Source organism: Salvelinus namaycush, chromosome 31 (genome assembly GCF_016432855.1).
Source record: "Salvelinus namaycush isolate Seneca chromosome 31, SaNama_1.0, whole genome shotgun sequence".
NCBI classification, from domain to species: domain Eukaryota; kingdom Metazoa; phylum Chordata; class Actinopteri; order Salmoniformes; family Salmonidae; genus Salvelinus; species Salvelinus namaycush.
The window spans coordinates 14093340-14113504 of record NC_052337.1 but is presented as its reverse complement, the minus strand read 5'-3'; the positions used below and the strand labels follow the sequence as shown (position 1 = coordinate 14113504).

At 42.1% G+C, this 20165-nt stretch overlaps 1 protein-coding gene across 1 annotated transcript in view; it reads left to right on the top strand.

Moving 5' to 3' along the window:
* si:dkey-34e4.1 (carboxyl-terminal PDZ ligand of neuronal nitric oxide synthase protein) overlaps window positions 1–20165 on the top strand; it is a 184382-nt gene that overhangs the window by 146531 nt on the left and 17686 nt on the right. Inside the window, exon 10 of the mRNA XM_038971336.1 lies at window positions 2016–2358. Within this exon, the coding sequence (XP_038827264.1) occupies window positions 2016–2358 (343 nt within the window). The remainder of the gene's footprint in view (window positions 1–2015; window positions 2359–20165) is intronic.

Below are 20165 nucleotides of genomic sequence, written 5' to 3'. Positions count from 1 at the left end.
TGTAGGGAGGGTGAAGTCTGTGAATCCAAAAAATAGTAATTATACAGATGATTAACAAAACATGCATACGACAGTATTCATACCTTGGTTTCCGTGGTGAATGTGAATGAAAAAAACTGTTTTGATAATGGTTTTCATACACATACCTTGTCCACAATGTAGAGGCCTATGGGATATTCATTGAAGAGGGAAAGGGAAAGGGGGATACCTAGTCAGTTGTACAACTGAATGCCTTCAACTGAAATGTGTCTTCCGCATTTAACCCAACCCCTCTGAATCAAAGAGGTGCGGGGGGCTGCCTTAATCGTAAGGGAGGAGGATGGTACATGTGATCTGCATAACATACCAATACCAATTGAATACCTTGGTATGCATCCTCATCTGTATACCTGCAGACAGAGTCAAAAGTGAGCAGTTCAGTCATCTGCAGTCAACACAGCTAGCCTTCAACATATTCTTACCTCTTTGTTGATTGATATCCATTGAATTGTGTCCATTTTTTTTGTGTCCATTTTCTGTTTTAGACAGATTTGCACAAATCTGAAAAGATAGATGGTATCATCATAAAACAATATAAATTTAGATCATATAAGGGACAAACCTTACCTTAAATTGAGGAGATCTTTACATGTTTCAGGTACTGTAAGTGCCTGAACCTGCTGTCTTTTCAAATTTAAATCCAAATGTTTTGGTTGGCCAGTTAGGTCCTTGAAAGAACCCCCACCAACCAATGAGGTTCCTCTATGAACCACACCTCCTATGGGGTTCTTGAAAGAACCTTTTGGGGGCCATTTTCAGTGCCAAGAACCCTAAGGTTCTTCAAAGAACTTTAAGGATCTTAGAAGAAGCCTTGTTGAAGCCCTCATTTTTAGAATGTAGTTATCTTAGCCAAACAAGACAACAACAGTTAAACACTTAAAAACAATTCAGTATAAAAAATAAATAAAAATGAAACCTATCAGCCATTGCTACTAGTACGTCACCATTTGTGTGGTAGTGTCTGTGTATTTGTGTGGTAGTGTCTGTGTATTTGTGTGGTAGTGTCTGTGTATTTGTGTGGTAGTGTCTGTGCATTTGTGTGGTAGTGTCTGTGTATTTGTGTGGTAGTGTCTGTGTATTTGTGTGGTAGTGTCTGTGTATTTGTGTGGTAGTGTCTGTGTATTTGTGTGGTAGTGTCTGTGTATTTGTGTGGTAGTGTCTGTGCATTTGTGTGGTAGTGTCTGTGCATTTGTGTGGTAGTGTCTGTGTATTTGTGTGGTAGTGTCTGTGTATTTGTGTGGTAGTGTCTGTGTATTTGTGTGGTAGTGTCTGTGTATTTGTGTGGTAGTGTCTGTGTATTTGTGTGGTAGTGTCTGTGTATTTGTGTGGTAGTGTCTGTGTATTTGTGTGGTAGTGTCTGTGTATTTGTGTGGTAGTGTCTGTGTATTTGTGTGGTAGTGTCTGTGTCTGTGTATTTGTGTGGTAGTGTCTGTGTATTTGTGTGGTAGTGTCTGTGTATTTGTTTATGTGGGGTTGACACGTGGTGTTTCATGCTAGCTTAAATCATGTTACACCCAGAACTAGTAAATGCTAATCCAACCAATCTAAGACACAGTCCACTCAGACGCTGCCGGCTGCACAGCCAAAACCTCTGTCTCCGGAGAGTGTACTCACATAGGCAGGTGTGTGTGTGTGTGTGTGTGTTAGAGAGAGATTGAGATAGGGAGAAAGAAGTGAGAGAAACGGAGGAAGAAAGAGAGAAAAAAACTGATAATGAGATGACGATTTGAAAGAAAGACAGGAGAAATTGACTGACAACTGTGTGTGTGTGTGTGTGTGTGTTTTGATTTTGAGTAATTTTTGTCTGTGAGAAAGAGGCAGGGAAGGAGGTGTGAGAGAAACTGACTAACAACTAGGGACATTGAGAGTGTGGGTGAAGGTTAGACTTGTTTGCTTCATTTCATTAAAATATACTTTTTTTGACTATTTGTGTTCAACTTTGTCAGTTAAAGACATTTCTCTTCCTTCCCCTGTAGATGATCAGGAGTCGTCATGGACGACCAGGTCTCTGTCACTCAACCTGAAAAACCATTACAGCTTGAGCAGCATGGACCAGCCCATCACCTCCACCCCTGCAGGGCCACTCCAAAAAAAAAAAGTCACCGCTTCCCAGGTGGACGGTGCCGAGTCCTACCTCAACCTCCTCAACGTGGAGAATGGGACCAAACCACTGGGCTCTCAAAACGGGGGGGAGGCGGAGACAGACACACTCATCAGAAGAACATCCAATGGGAAGCCAGGGCGGAGAGACAGCTCGGAAGTGTCGTCAAATGAGATTGTGCGGTTCGAAACAAGGAATTTGACAGCCCTGGATGAAAGGTAAACTATGTTAACTAGAAACAACTATCTTAACATAGCTTAGTTTATACATCTTACTGTACAAACCTTTCTTGAAGACCAGCCACATTTGAGAGTAGCCATATGCCAGAGGGCCTATTCAATGCAGCACACACACATACACACACACACACACACACACACACACACACACACACACACACACACACACACACACACACACACACACACACACACACACACACACACACACACACACACACACACACACACACACACACACACAACTGCCTGGTCATGATTATACACAATGTATTGGAGCTCCTATTTGGCAGTCACAGACAGTACAGTCCCTCTCTTTCATCTAGAAGAAAAGGAGTCAGGAGCTGCTAGCCACCTCTCATCCCCACACAACAGAACACAACAGAACAGGCCTCCTCTCATCCCCACACAACAGAACACAACAGAACAGGCCTCCTCTCATCCCCACACAACAGAACACAACAGAACAGGCCTCCTCTCATCCCCCCACAACAGAACAGGCCTCCTCTCCAGTGGGTGGGTTTGGCGACGAATACGTAGTGAGGTCCAGCCAACGAGAGCATACAGGTCGCAGTGGTGGGTAGTATATGGGGCTTTGGTGACAAAACGGATGGCACTGTGATAGACTGCATCCAATTTGCTGAGTAGAGTGTTGGAGGCTATTTTGTAAATTACATCACTGAAGTCAAGGATCGGTAGGATAGTCAGTTTTACAAAGGTATGTTTGGCAGCATGAGTGAAGGAGGCTTTGTTGCGATATAGGAAGCCAATTCTAGATTTAATTTTGGATTGGAGATGCTTAATGTGAGTCTGTAAGGAGAGTTTACAGTTTAATTAGACACCTAGGTATTTGTAGTTGTCCACATATTCTAAGTCAGAACCGTCCAGAGTAGTGATGCTAGGTGGGTGGGCGGGTGCGGGCAGCAATCGGTTGAAGAGCATGCATTTAGTTTTACTAACATTTAAGAGCAGTTGGAGGCCACGGAAGGAGTGTTGTATGGCATTGAAGCTCATTTGGAGGTCTGTTAACAGTGTCCAAGGAAGGGCCAGATGAATACAGAATGGTGTTGTCTGCGTAGAGGTGGATCAGAGAATCACCAGCAGCAAGAGCGACATCATTGATATACATACAGAGAAAAGAGTCGGCCCAAGAATTGAACCCTGTGGCACCCCCATAGAGACTGCCAGAGGTTCGGACAACAGGCCCTCCAATTTGACACACTGAACTTGTCACAAGAATTATGTTCCAATGTTCATAAACCCAATTCAATTAACTACTCAGTCTGCCACCCAGGATTTGTAAGATACTGGTTGAAGGAAACAGACGGAGGCCCAGCTATGATAGTCAAAATGTTTATTTACGGGCGCGCTGGTTAGTTGTACAAAACCATTCATTTTATACTGGCTTCTTACGCACATACTTTCACACAAACAGTAGGTATCCTACGCACATACTTTCACACACAAACATTAGGTATCCTACGCACACACTGTCCCACTACCCAGCCGACAGAGATTAGGGACCGTGAGAAGCACTCCCTGTCCTTTCCCAAATCTCTCAGTGGCCCCTAGCCAAGGTCGGCACCGAATCTTGCTCAGACAGTCTGTGTTTAAGACACCCTAGAGATGATTCTAATCAATTACATACAATTATATCGTTTCGGGGTGGAATATTCTAATCATTCATTTAAACATATAAATTCCATCCACAGAACTCTATCTGAGAAGTAGTTGGTGAACCAGGCGAGGTAGTCATTTGAGAAACCAAGGCTATTCAGTCTGCCGATAAGAATGCGGTGAGTTGAAAGCCTTGGCCAGGTCGATGAAAACGGCTGCACAGTACTGTCTTTATCGATGGCGGTTATGATATCGTTTAGGACCTTGAGTGTGGCTGAGGTGCACCCATGACCAGCTCGGAAACCAGATTGCATAGTGGAGAAGGTACGGTGGGATTCGAAATGGTCGGTGATCTGTTTGTTAACTTGGTTTTGAAGATTTTAGAAAGGCAGGGTAGGATAGATATAGGTCTATAACAGTTTGGGTTTAGAGGGGGATGACTGTGGCAGCTTTCCAATCTTTAGGGATCTCAGACGATACGAAAGAGATGTTGAACAGGCTAGTAATAGGGGTTGCAACACTTTGTGCGGATAATTTTTGACAAAGAGAGTCCAAATTTTCGAGCCCAGCTAATTTGTAGAGATCCAGATTTTGCAGCTCTTCCAGAACATCAGCTATCTGGATTTGGGTGAAGAAGAAGCAGGGGGGAAGCTTGGGCAAGTTGTTGCGGGGGGTGCAGAGCTGTTGGCCGGGGTAGGGGTAGCCAGGTGGAAAGCATGGCCAACCGTAGTTAAATGCTTATTGAAATTCTCGATTATTGTAGATTTATTGGTGGTGACAGTGTTTCCTAGCCTCCATGGACTTTATAGTGTCCCAGAACTTTTTGGAATTAGTGCTACAGGATGCAAATTTCTGTTTGAAAAAGCTGACCGTAGCTTTCCTAACTGACTGTGTATATTGGTTCCTGACTTCCCTGAAAAGTTTAATATCGCGGGGGCTATTTGATGTTTTTGTGCTGGTCAAGGGCAGTCAAGTCTGGAGTGAACCAAGGGCTATATCTGTTCTTAGTTCTAGATTTTTTGAATGGGGCATGCTTATTTAAGATGGTGAGGAAAGCACTTTTAGAGAACAACCAGGCATCCTCTACTGACGGGATGAGGTCAATATCCTTCCAGGATACCCGGGCCAGGTCGATTAGAAAGGCCTGCTCGCTGAAGTGTTTTAGGGAGCGTTTGGTAGTACATCCCTCTAGTATGTATTATATCAGGTAATGTAGTTGTGTTGAGGTTTGGTAGTACATCTCTCTAGTATGTATTATACCAGGTAATGTAGTTGTGTTGAGGTTTGGTAGTACATCTCTCTAGTATGTATTATATCAGGTAATGTAGTTGTGTTGAGGTTTGGTAGTACATCTCTCTAGTATGTATTATATCAGGTAATGTAGTTGTGTTGAGGTTTAGTAGTACATCTCTCTAGTATGTATTATATCAGGTAATGTAGTTGTGTTGAGGTTTGGTAGTACATCTCTCTAGTATGTATTATATCAGGTAATGTGGTTGTGTTGAGGTTTGGTAGTACATCTCTCTAGTATGTATTATACCAGGTAATGTAGTTGTGTTGAGGTTTGGTAGTACATCTCTCTAGTATGTATTATATCAGGTAATGTAGTTGTGTTGAGGTTTGGTAATACATCTCTCTAGTATGTATTTTATCAGGTAATGTAGTTGTGTTGAGGTTTGGTAGTACATCTGTCTAGTATGTATTATATCAGGTAATGTAGTTGTGTTGAGGTTTGGTAATACATCTCTCTAGTATGTATTTTATCAGGTAATGTAGTTGTGTTGAGGTTTGGTAGTACATCTGTCTAGTATGTATTATATCAGGTAATGTAGTTGTGTTGAGGTTTGGTAGTACATCTGTCTAGTATGTATTATATCAGGTAATGTAGTTGTGTTGAGGTTTGGTAGTACATCTGTCTAGTATGTATTTTATCAGGTAATGTAGTTGTGTTGAGGTTTGGTAGTACATCTGTCTAGTATGTATTATATCAGGTAATGTAGTTGTGTTGAGGTTTGGTAGTACATCTGTCTAGTATGTATTATATCAGGTAATGTAGTTGTGTTGAGGTTTGGTAGTACATCTCTCTAGTATGTATTTTATCAGGTAATGTAGTTGTGTTGAGGTTTGGTAATACATCTCTCTAGTATGTATTATATCAGGTAATGTAGTTGTGTTGAGGTTTGGTAGTACATCTCTCTAGTATGTATTATATCAGGTAATGTAGTTGTGTTGAGGTTTGGTAGTACATCTGTCTAGTATGTATTTTATCAGGTAATGTAGTTGTGTTGAGGTTTGGTAGTACATCTGTCTAGTATGTATTATATCAGGTAATGTAGTTGTGTTGAGGTTTGGTAGTACATCTGTCTAGTATGTATTATATCAGGTAATGTAGTTGTGTTGAGGTTTGGTAGTACACAATATATTTTTAGGCATGGGGGACACATTAAAAGTCAGCCTCTCAATTAAATTCAAACATAATATGTTTACATTGCCAAAGCAAATGAAATAGATAATAAACAAAAGTAAAATGAACAGTAAACATAACACTCATAAAAGTTTCAAAGGAATAGAGATATTTCAAACGTCAAATACATTTTGTGTTCAGTGTGCAAATAGCCTGTCTTCTCTTGACGTTGTACACAGGGGATATTTTTTGCAGAATTCTTTATGCAGTCTCAATTTGGTGTTTGTCCCATTTTGTGAATTCTTGGTTGGTTACCGTACCCCAGACCTCACAACCATAAAGGGCAATGGGTTTTTGCCATATCCTAAATGGAATGTCAAATTTTATGTTCCTTTTGATGACGTAGAAGGCCCTTCTTGCCTTGTCTCTCAGATCGTTCACAGCTTTATGGAAGTTACCAGTGGTGCTGATGTTTAGGCTGAGGTAGGTATAGTTTTTTGTGTGCTCTAGGGCAACAATGTCTAGATTTGTATTTGTGGTCCTGGCAACTGGACGTATTTTGGAACACCATTGTTTTTGTCTTACTGAGATTTACTGTCAGGGCCCAGGTCTGACAGAATCTGTGCAGCATATCTAGGTGTTTCTCTCTCTCTCTCTCTCTCTGTCTCTCTCTGTCTCTCTCTCTCTCTCTCTCTCTCTCTCTCTCTCTCTCTGTCTCTCTTTATTTATTTATTTCTCTCTCTCTCGCTCTCTCTTTCTCTGTTTTAATTCTCAAAAGGCTGCAAGGTAGAAAAACACAGCCATTTTTCCAGACAGTGTAGGCGGGACGCTACTGTCTCACTTGGTCAAAAGCCAGAGAAAATGCAGAGCGCCATATTCAAATAAATTACTATAAAAATCCAACTTTCATGAAATCACACATGAAAGACACCAAATTAAAGCTACACTTGTTGTGAATCCAGCCAACATGTCTAATTTCAAATAGGATTTATGGCGAAAGCACACCAAACGATTATGTTAGGTCAGTACATAGCCACAGAAAAACACAGCCATTTTCCCAGCCTAAGATAGGAGTCACAAAAAGCAGAAATAGAGATAAAATTAATCACTAACCTTTGATGATCTTCATCAGATGACACTCATAGGACATCATGTTACACAATACATGTATGTTTTGTTCGATAATGTGCATATTTATATCCAAAAATCTCAGTTTACATTGGCGCCATGTTCAGAAATGCCTCCAAAATATCCTGAGAAATTGCAGAGAGCCACATCAAATAACAGAAATACTCATCATAAACTTTGATGAAAGATACATGTTTTAGATAGAATTAAAGATACACTTGTTCTTAATGCAACCGCTGTGTCAGATTTTTAAAAAAAAACACCTTACGGAAAAAGCAAACCATGCACTAATCTGAGACTGTGCTCAGATATAAACAACATTTCTCCGCCATGTTGGAGTCAACAGAAATACGAAATTACATCATAAATATTCCCTTACCTTTGATGATCTTCATCAGAATGCACTCCCAGGAATCCTAGTTCCACAATAAATTGTTGTTTTGTTCGATAATGTCCAGTATTTATGTCCAAGTAGCTACTTTTGATAGCACGTATAGTACACATATCCAAACGCTCGCGCAGATCCAGGCGAACGTCAGACAGAAACTTCAAAAAGTTATATTACAGGTCGAATAAACTTGTCAAACTAAATATAGAATCAATCTTTAGGATGTTGTTATCATAAATATTCAATAACGTTCCAACCGGAGAATTCCTTTGTGTCTATAGAAGTAATGGAACGCAAGTCGATATCATGTGGAATGTGCATGACCAGGAACTGGCACTCTGCCAGACCACTGACTCAAACAGCTCCCATCCGGCCCCACATCACAGTAGAAGCTTCATTCAACGTTCTACAGACTGTTGACATCTAGTGGAAGGCGTAGGAAGTGCAAATAGATCCATATTTCAATAGGCGATGAGTTGAAAATCGACCAGCCTCAGAATTCTCACTTCCTGTTTGGATTTTTTCTCAGGTTTTTGCCTGCCATATGAGTTCTGTTATACTCACAGACATCATTCAAACAGTATTAGAAACTTCAGAGTGTTTTATATACAATAGTAATAATAATATGCATATATTAGCATCTGGGACAGAGTAGGAGGCAGTTCACTCTGGGCACTCTATTCATCCAAAGTGAAAATGCTGCCGCCGATCCTAGAGAAGTTAACAGCGGGGGGAATAAAAAGTTGTGATTGGCTCTGCAGCGCTTAGGAGTGCTCTGTGTGTGTGTGGACATACGTGTGCGTGTTAAGGTCTTTGTCTTCCCCCCCTCTCTCTGTATGAGTGGGTCAGGCAGAAACAAAGCCCTCAGAGACTGTGTCTAAATCCCTGCAGTCAGACTCACATCCTGCCGTTTCCTATGACCAATCCACAGAGAGACACACACACACCAATCCCACACACACCAATTGAGACTGGAGAGTGGACAAGGTCTGTTATGCAATTAGCGTCCGCCCTGTGACCTCCTTTCCCATTCCCCCCTCCGACACAATCAAACTCCCATGACCCCCCACCTGTCACTCTCCATCCTCTTTCTCCCCTTCCTCCCCCTCTCTTCTCCCTCCCTCACTTTACAGCAGATTTTATTGCTTCGAGTTGCTTGGTTTTCTGGATTTACCTGTTGAATCAATCATTTCTGCCCGAGTGGCCTTATCTTATGTTTTCACAGCCACTCTCTCCCCTGGTGGCACACACACACCCACCACAGCCCTTGGGTTCAAGACTAGTCACACAGTACCGAGCAATAATCAATTCTTCACTTTATTAGTGCAATTTACCAGGCCTAAATAACCAAAGTACTATATCCAGCCCGGAACACACAATTTACCAGGCCTAAATAACCAAAGTACTATATCCAGCCCGGAACACACACACACACACACACACACACACACACACACACACACACACACACACACACACACACACACACACACACACACACACACACACACACACACACACACACACACACACACACAGTCTAACGTGTTACTACTGTACCACACACACAGAGACAGACACACATGGTGATTTGTAGCATATGTACTAAATTCTCCAGTGAGTCATAGCCCTCTAGCATATTCTCTTACCTTATTACTCCCTCTCGCCCTCTCTCTCACTCTCTTTAGCTCTCTCTTTTTCTCTCGATCGCTCTCTCTCTCTCCCTCTCTCCCTTCCCCCCTCCCTCTGTAACATGTCAGGAGTCTCTCCTCTCCTCTCTGGTTATTTTCTGTAATGGATTTTCCTGACTGTCTATTCCCCTGTGCTCATCTCTCATCTCTATTTCTCTATCTCTTTCTCTCTATGTCGATCTCTTTCTCGCTCTCTCTCTCTGGCATTCTATCTATCTATTGTTAGTAGTAGCGACTGGCTGTGTGTGTCTGGCCTGCTGCTCCTGTTCTGACATCCACCCTCATTAGCCTCGTTAGCCACTGAGCTAATTATGCTAACGCTAGCTAATGTGAGTTGGTTGTGTAATGGAATAGTGGTTTTCAGGGAATTGTGGATTTACTGGTTGTCAGTTGGATACTCACTGCTGGAGCGCTGAAATGGACTAGATCACACACACACACACACACACACACACACACACACACACACACACACACACACACACACACACACACACACACACACACACACACACACACACACACACACGCGCACACACACGCGCACACACACACACTCTCTCCAAGTCCCTTTTACTCTTGCTCTCTGTCTCTCCCTCCCTCTATCTCTTCCTCTCTCAGTATGACACATGGTGACTAGAGTTTCTCTGCTCCTTCACCAACCTCCAACCTTCTCTCACATTGAGCTGTGTGCTGTTCAGTCTGTTAATATCTCCACAGAAGCTCCATGTCATTCCATCGTCATTCTGAGGTTGTACTCTCACCAAATAATTAATTTTGCTTGGCTTTCATGTGGTAGGGTTTGACAGATCTCCTCACCACAATAGCAGGGTATCCAGGCCCGTATCCATGGGCCACCTTGCAAGCCCCCCTGGAGGGACCAATCTCAGGGCAGCCAATTAGATTCTGAGCAAGCTAACCAGAGTTGCGTCAGTGGGGACTGTGAGGTTTGATGCCATAGTCCGTCCGTTCGTCTGTCTTTCTGTCTGTCCCTCCGTACGTCTGTCTGTCCCACAGGCCCTTTGAACAAGCCCATCTCTATTAGGAGATTCATTCTGATCAAGTGTTGAGGATTATCCAGCCCTAAAGGTTTCTTATTGATCTCTTCTTTCTTTATAAACCAAACTTTGTCCTGTTCCTTGGAGAAAAGAGTGTTTGTTTGGTGGCGGAGTCTATGTTGCTTGTTTGAGAATAAGAGATTGAGTGGGATCGATGTGTTGAAAGGTTATTTGGTTGAGTGGCAGGCCGGTTGTTTTGTGGGGTATTGATTTGTGGGGTCAATAGCTAGATAGGGCTGAGGCAGTATGCATTGTGCTGGTCTGTATGTACAGCAAGCCGCCAACACTCTCAAACATAAACGTAATTATATTGCCATTGATTTGGTCATTTCGTATTGTCCCATGTACGCAGATGTTATATTCTAACATTTACTCTTGCGCCTGGCAGGAGAAGCTACAGTAACATGTGTAGAATAACCTACCCAAATAGGTGACTGGATTCGAACGCAGGCTTTGTGTTAGCCTGCTGAGCTAATGTAAGTCTTCAGGTCTCATGCAAGGTTACTTATTTCACTGAACCACCTCCATTTTACATGTGCCAGTAATTACTGTGGTCTCTTAAAGGAGAGGCGTCACACCCTCTGCAGTAGTTACTGTGGTCTCTTAAAGGAGAGGCGTCACACCGTCTGCAGTAGTTACTGTGGTCTCTTAAAGGAGAGGCGTCACACCGTCTGCAGTAGTTACTGTGGTCTCTTAAAGGAGAAGAGAGTCACACCCTCTGCAGTAGTTACTGTGGTCTCTTAAAGGAGAGGCGTCACACCCTCTGCAGTAGTTACTGTGGTCTCTTAAAGGAGAGGCGTCACACCCTCTGCAGTAATTACTGTGGTCTCTTAAAGGAGAGGCGTCACACCCTCTGCAGTAGTTACTGTGGTCTCTTAAAGGAGAGGCGTCACACCCTCTGCAGTAGTTACTGTGGTCTCTTAAAGGAGAGGCGTCACACCGTCTGCAGTAGTTACTGTGGTCTCTTAAAGGAGAGGCGTCACACCCTCTGCAGTAGTTACTGTGGTCTCTTAAAGGAGAAGAGAGTCACACCCTCTGCAGTAGTTACTGTGGTCTCTTAAAGGAGAAGAGAGTCACACCCTCTGCAACAGACTGTGGTCTCTTAAAGGAGAAGAGAGTCACACCCTCTGCAATAGTTACTGTGGTCTCTTAAAGGAGAAGAGAGTCACACCCTCTGCAGTAGTTACTGTGGTCTCTTAAAGGAGAGGCGTCACACCCTCTGCAGTAGTTACTGTGGTCTCTTAAAGGAGAGGCGTCACACCCTCTGCAGTAGTTACTGTGGTCTCTTAAAGGAGAGGCGTCACACCCTCTGCAGTAGTTACTGTGGTCTCTTAAAGGAGAGGCGTCACACCCTCTGCAGTAGTTACTGTGGTCTCTTAAAGGAGAAGAGAGTCACACCCTCTGCAGTAGTTACTGTGGTCTCTTAAAGGAGTGGCGTCACACCCTCTGCAGTAGTTACTGTGGTCTCTTAACCTGTCTGGCTCTGGCGTTCCGCTAGCGAAACTCCTCCCACATTCCACTGAAAAGGCAGAGCGCGAAATTCAAAATATATTTTTTAGAAATATTTAACTTTCACACATTAACAAGTCCAATACAGCAAATTAAAGATACACATCTTGTGAATCCAGTCAACATGTCCGATTTTTAAAATGTTTTACAGCGAAAACACCACATATATTTATGTTAGCTCACCACCAAATACAAAAAATGACAGACATTTTTCACAGCACAGGTAGCATGCACAAAGCCAACCTAACTAACCAAGAACCAACCAAACTAACCAAGAAACAACTTCATCAGATGACAGTCTTATAACATGTTATACAATAAATCTATGTTTTGTTCGAAAAATGTGCATATTTGAGGTATAAATCAGTTTTACATTGCAGCTACCATCACAGCTACCGTCACAAATAGGACCGAAGCAGCCAGAGTAATTACAGACACCAACGTCAAATACCTAAATACTCATCATAAAACATTTCTGAAAAATCGATGGTGTACAGCAAATTAAAGACAAACATCTTGTGAATCCAGCCAATATTTCCGATTTTTTAAGTGTTTTACAGCGAAAACACAATATAGCATTATATTAGCTTACTACAATAGCCTACCACACTACCGCATTCATTCATCAAGGCACGTTAGCGATAGCAATAGGCACGTTAGCGATAGCGAATAAACCAGCAAAAGATATATAATTTTTGACTAACCTTGATAAGCTTCATCAGATGACAGTCCTATAACATCAGGTTATACATACACTTATGTTTTGTTCGAAAATGTGCATATTTAGAGCTGAAATCAGTGGTTATACATTGTGCTAACGTAGCATCTTTTTCCCACAACGTCCGGATATTTTTCTGACACTTTTTCTGACACACATATTCTGACCAAATAACTATTCATAAACATAACTAAAAAATACATGTTGTATAGGAAATGATAGATACACTAGTTCTTAATGCAATCGCCGTGTTAGAATTCTAAAAATAACTTCATTACGACATCCAGCTTAGGTATAGCGAGAGAGTACCCAAAAGCTGGGCGCAAACGACTAGTACAACATGTTCGACAGATATATGAAATAGCATCATAAAATGGGTCCTACTTTTGCTGATCTTCCATCAGAATGTTGTACAAGGGGTCCTTTGTCGGGAACAATCGTTGTTTGGTTTTAGAATGGCCTTTTTCCCTCTCGATTTAGCAAGCACACTTGCCAAGTGGCGCGAATCTCTCCATCGTCAACAAACTCAGAGAACGGAACACGGCAAAACTCCCGAAAAAATTTCAATAATCTGATTAAACTATATTGAAAAAACATACTTTACGATGATATTGTCACATGTATCAAATAAAATCAAAGCCGGAGATATTAGTCGTCCATAACGACAGCTTATCAGAAGGCAAATCCAGGTCCCTTCTCGCGCTCTCCAGAAAACAGGAAACTGGTGACACGTCATGCCAAGAGCTATTATTCGAGCCCAGATCAAGTTACACACTCAATTTCTTCTCTCACTGCTTGACGACATCTAGTGGAAGACGTATGAAGTGCATCTAAACGAATAAATATCAAGGACTTTAATAGGCAGGCCCTAGAACAGTGCATCGATTTCAGATTTTCCACTTCCTGTCAGGAAGTTTGCTGCAAAAGGAGTTCTGTTTTACTCACAGATATAATTCAAACGGTTTTAGAAACTAGAGAGTGTTTTCTATCCAATAGTAATAATAATATGCATATTGTACGAGCAAGAATTGAGTACGAGGCCGTTTAAATTGGGCACGATTTTCCCCCAAAGTGAAAACAGCGCCCTCTGTCCTCAACAGGTTAAAGGAGAAGAGAGTCACACCCTCTGCAGTAGTTACTGTGGTCTCTTAAAGGAGAGGAGAGTCACACCCTTTGCAGTAGTTACTGTGGTCTCTTAAAGGAGAAGAGAGTCACACCCTCTGCAGTAGTTACTGTGGTCTCTTAAAGGAGAGGAGAGTCACACCCTTTGCAGTAGTTACTGTGGTCTCTTAAAGGAGAAGAGAGTCACACCCTCTGCAGTAGTTACTGTGGTCTCTTAAAGGAGAGGAGAGTCACACCCTTTGCAGTAGTTACTGTGGTTTCTTAAAGGAGAAGAGAGTCACACCCTCTGCAGTAGTTACTGTGGTCTCTTAAAGGAGAGGAGAGTCACACCCTTTGCAGTAGTTACTGTGGTCTCTTAAAGGAGAAGAGAGTCACACCCTCTGCAGTAGTTACTGTGGTCTCTTAAAGGAGAGGCGTCACACCCTCTGCAGTAGTTACTGTGGTCTCTTAAAGGAGAAGAGAGTCACACCCTCTGCAGTAGTTACTGTGGTCTCTTAAAGGAGAGGAGAGTCACACCCTCTGCAACAGACTGTGGTCTCTTAAAGGAGAAGAGAGTCACACCCTCTGCAATAGTTACTGTGGTCTCTTAAAGGAGAGGAGAGTCACGCCCTCTGCAGTAGTTACTGTGGTCTCTTAAAGGAGAAGAGAGTCACACCCTCTGCAATAGTTACTGTGGTCTCTTAAAGGAGAAGAGAGTCACACCCTCTGCAATAGTTACTGTGGTCTCTTAAAGGAGAGGAGAGTCACAACCTCTGCAGTAGTTACTGTGGTCTCTTAAAGGAGAGGAGAGTCACGCCCTCTGCAGTAGTTACTGTGGTCTCTTAAAGGAGAAGAGAGTCACACCCTCTGCAATAGTTACTGTGGTCTCTTAAAGGAAAGGAGAGTCACAACCTCTGCAGTAGTTACTGTGGTCTCTTAAAGGAGAGGAGAGTCACAACCTCTGCAGTAGTTACTGTGGTCTCTTAAATGAGAGGAGAGTCACACCCTCTGCAATAGACTGTGGTCTCTTAAAGGAGAGGAGAGTCACACCCTCTGCAACAGACTGTGGTCTCTTAAAGGAGAGGCGAGTCACACCCTCTGCAGTAGTTACTGTGGTCTCTTAAAGGAGAGGAGAGTAACACCCTCTGCAATAGTTACTGTGGTCTCTTAAAGGAGAGGCGAGTCACACCCTCTGCAGTAGTTACTGTGGTCTCTTAAAGGAGAGGCGTCACACCCTCTGCAGTAGTTACTGTGGTCTCTTAAAGGAGAAGAGAGTCACACCCTCTGCAGTAGTTACTGTGGTCTCTTAAAGGAGAAGAGAGTCACACCCTCTGCAGTAGTTACTGTGGTCTCTTAAAGGAGAAGAGAGTCACACCCTCTGCAGTAGTTACTGTGGTCTCTTAAAGGAGAGGAGAGTCACACCCTCTGCAATAGACTGTGGTCTCTTAAAGGAGAGGAGAGTCACACCCTCTGCAACAGACTGTGGTCTCTTAAAGGAGAGGCGAGTCACACCCTCTGCAGTAGTTACTGTGGTCTCTTAAAGGAGAGGAGAGTAACACCCTCTGCAATAGTTACTGTGGTCTCTTAAAGGAGAGGCGAGTCACACCCTCTGCAGTAGTTACTGTGGTCTCTTAAAGGAGAGGCGAGTCACACCCTCTGCAGTAGTTACTGTGGTCTCTTAAAGGAGAGGAGAGTAACACCCTCTGCAATAGTTACTGTGGTCTCTTAAAGGAGAGGCGAGTCACACCCTCTGCAGTAGTTACTGTGGTCTCTTAAAGGAGAGGAGAGTCACACCCTCTGCAGTAGTTACTGTGGTCTCTTAAAGGAGAGGAGAGTCACACCCTCTGCAGTAGTTACTGTGTTTCCTTCCTTTTTTAACCCTTATTTGAGTCTTGTCTCATCGCTGCAACTCCCGTATGGACTCGGGAGAGGCAAAGGTCGAGAGCCATGCGTCCTCCGAAACAACCCAACCTAGCCGCACTGCTTCTTGACACAATGCACATCCAACCCGGAAGCCAGCCGCACCAATGTGTCGGAGGTGAAATAAGTAACCCTGCGTGAGACCTGAAGACTTACATTAGCTCAGCAGGCTAACACAAAGCCTGCGTTCGAATCCAGTCACCTATTTGGGTAGGTTATTCTACACATGTTACTGTAGCTTCTAGGCACAAGAGTAAGTGTGACAATATAACATTGACGTGGTCAGCGTGCACTGCGCCCGGCCCGCCACAGGAGTTGCTAGTGCACGATGAGACAAGGATATCCCTGCCGGCCAAACCCTCCCTAACCCGGACAACGCTGTGCCAATTGTGTGCCGCCCCATGGGCCTCCCGGTCGCGGCCGGCTGCGACAGAGCCTGGGCTCGAACCCAGAATCTCTGGTGGCACAGCCAGTGCCTTAGACCACTGCACCACCCGGGAGGCTACTGTGTTCTCTTAAAGGAGAGGAGAGTCACACCCTCTGCAGTAGACTATGGTCTCTTAAAGGAGAGGAGATTGAAAACATCTGCAGTAGTTGCTGTGGTCCCTGTGCTCTGTGTGATTTGTGCAGAGATACAGATCCTTACCGCAATCTAATTGTTCTCTGTCTTTGGCACAGGTGTGAGGAACCCCTCTTGCTCATCCTCGTCTTAATCTAACCCTTCCATCCCTAACCTGTAACCTCCCCCATTCCTAACCAGTAACCTCCCCCATCCCTAACCGGTAACCTCCCCCATCCCTAACCGGTAACCTCCCCCATCCCTAACCAGTAACCTCCCCCATCCCTAACCAGTAACCTCCCCCATCCCTAACCAGTAACCTCCCCCATCCCTAACCAGTAACCTCCCCAGTCCCTAACCAGTAATCTCCCCCATTCCTAACCAGTAACCTCCCCAGTCCCTAACCAGTAACCTCCCCCATCCCTAACCAGTAACCTCCCCCATCCCTAACCAGTAACCTCCCCAGTCCCTAACCAGTAACCTCCCCCATCCCTAACCAGTAGCCTCCCCCATCCCTAACCAGTAGCCTCCCCATCCCTAACCCGTAACCTCCCCCATCCCTAACCAGTAACCTCCCCCATCCCTAACCAGTAACCTCCCCCATCCCTAACCAGTAACCTCCCCCATCCCTAACCAGTAGCCTCCCCCATCCCTAACCAGTAACCTCCCCCATCCCTAACCAGTAGCCTCCCCCTATTCCTGATTCCTGTGGTGCACCAGCCCGTCTCTCTGGGAACCTTGGGGGCCCACTGATAACAGAACCATAGCCAGCCTAGCTCTCCCCTCCTCTCCTTTCCTCTTCTCTCCTCCTCTCTATGGATGTGAGTATACAGTCCTCCGGCATGTGAAACGTTGTATATGAAACAAGCATGGGACTGTGTTGTACAACGGCATGTGTGGGCAGTGGTGGCCCTCTTAAAATACCTCTGTGCACGTTTAATTTACTGGACGCATGCTCTGTCCTGTGTCACCCTTGGGAAGTGTGTAGGACAGGCTATCATATGAGGGCACTCATGATTACTGCATATTAACATACGTGTGCAATCATCATCATTTTAGCATATATGTAATCATCATCATAATAGCATAGATGTAATCATCATCATGTTATCATAGATGTAATCATCATATTAGCATAGATGTAATCATCATATTAGCATAGATGTAATCGTCACCGTATTATCATAGATGTAATCATCATCATAATAGCATAGATGTAATCATCATCATATTAGCATACATGTAATCATCATTGTATTGGCATAGATGTAATCATCATCGTGTTAGCATAGGTGTAATCGTCATCATATTAGCATATATGTATTTATCATCATGTTATCATAGATGTAATCATCGTGTTATCATAGATGTAATCATCATCGTGTTATCATAGATGTAATCGTCATCATGTTATCATAGATGTAATCGTCATCGTGGTAACATAGATGTAATCGTCATCGTGGTAACATAGATGTAATCACCATCGTGTTATCATAGATGTAATCACCATCATGTTAACATAGATGTAATCATCATCTTGTTATCATAGATGTAAATCATCATCATGTTATCATAGATGTAATCATCATCACGTTAGCATAGATGTAATCATCATTGTGTTATCATAGATGTAATCATCATCGTGTTATCATAGATGTAATCATCATCACGTTAGCATAGATGTAATCATCATCGTGTTATCATAGATGTAATCACCATCATGTTAACATAGATGTAATCATCATCATGTTATCATAGATGTAATCATCATCGTGTTATCATAGATGTAATCATCGTGTTATCATAGATGTAATCATCATCATGTTATCATAGATGTAATCATCATCGTGTTATCATAGATGTAATCATCATCATGTTAACATAGATGTAATCATCATCATGTTAACATAGATGTAATCATCATCATGTTATCATAGATGTAATCATCATCATGTTATCATAGATGTAATCATCATCATGTTATCATAGATGTAATCATCATCATGTTAACATAGATGTAATCATCATCACGTTAGCATAGATGTAATCATCATCGTGTTATCATAGATGTAATCATCATCGTGTTATCATAGATGTAATCATCATTGTGTTAGCATAGATGTAATCATCATCGTGTTATCATAGATGTAATCACCATCGTGTTATCATAGATGTAATCACCATCGTGTTATCATAGATGTAATCATCATTGTGTTATCATAGATGTAATCACCATCATGTTAACATAGATGTAATCATCATCACGTTAGCATAGATGTAATCATCATTGTGTTATCATAGATATAATCATCATCACGTTAGCATAGATGTAATCATCATTGTGTTATCATAGATGTAATCACCATCATGTTAACATAGATGTAATCATCATCACGTTAGCATAGATGTAATCATCATCGTGTTATCATAGATGTAATCATCATCGTGTTATCATAGATGTAATCATCATCATGTTAACATAGATGTAATCATCATCGTGTTATCATAGATGTAATCATCATCATGTTAACATAGATGTAATCATCATCATGTTATCATAGATGTAATCATCATCATGTTATCATAGATGTAATCACCATCATGTTATCATAGATGTAATCATCATCATGTTATCATAGATGTAATCACCATCATGTTATCATAGATGTAATCATCATCATGTTATCATAGATGTAATCATCATCACGTTAGCATAGATGTAATCATCATCATGTTATCATAGATGTAATCACCATCATGTTATCATAGATGTAATCATCATCGTGTTATCATAGATGTAATCATCATCACGTTAGCATAGATGTAATCATCATTGTGTTATCATAGATGTAATCACCATCATGTTAACATAGATGTAATCATCATCACGTTAGCATAGATGTAATCATCATCGTGTTATCATAGATGTAATCATCATCATGTTATCATAGATGTAATCATCATCGTGTTATCATAGATGTAATCATCATCGTGTTATCATAGATGTAATCATCATCACGTTAGCATAGATGTAATCATCATCACGTTAGCATAGATGTAATCATCATCGTGTTATCATAGATGTAATCATCATCACGTTAGCATAGATGTAATCATCATCATGTTATCATAGATGTAATCATCATCGTGTTATCATAGATGTAATCATCATTGTGTTATCATAGATGTAATCATCATCGTGTTATCATAGATGTAATCATCATCACGTTAGCATAGATGTAATCATCATCACGTTAGCATAGATGTAATCATCATCATGTTATCATAGATGTAATCATCATCACGTTAGCATAGATGTAATCATCATCATGTTATCATAGATGTAATCATCATCACGTTAGCATAGATGTAACTTAATGACATTCAAATGATAGGGCTAGTGGGGTCTTGATTGTGTCTGTGATAGAGAGAGAAGGAGAGAAATGGGGGAGAGAGAAATGTATTTTGTATATATATACATATATATTTGATTTGTATTTTTCGATATGTATACTTTGACAATGTAAGTAGTAATGGACTTGCCATGTCAATAAAGTCAATTGAATTGAAAAATAAATAAATAAATGAAATGGGGGAGAGAGAGAATGGGGAGAGAGAGAGACAGTGATGTTTTTGATTTGGTATCAAAGACTGTATAGTTTAACAGTGTTCTTTTTGTCTGAAAATGGGGAT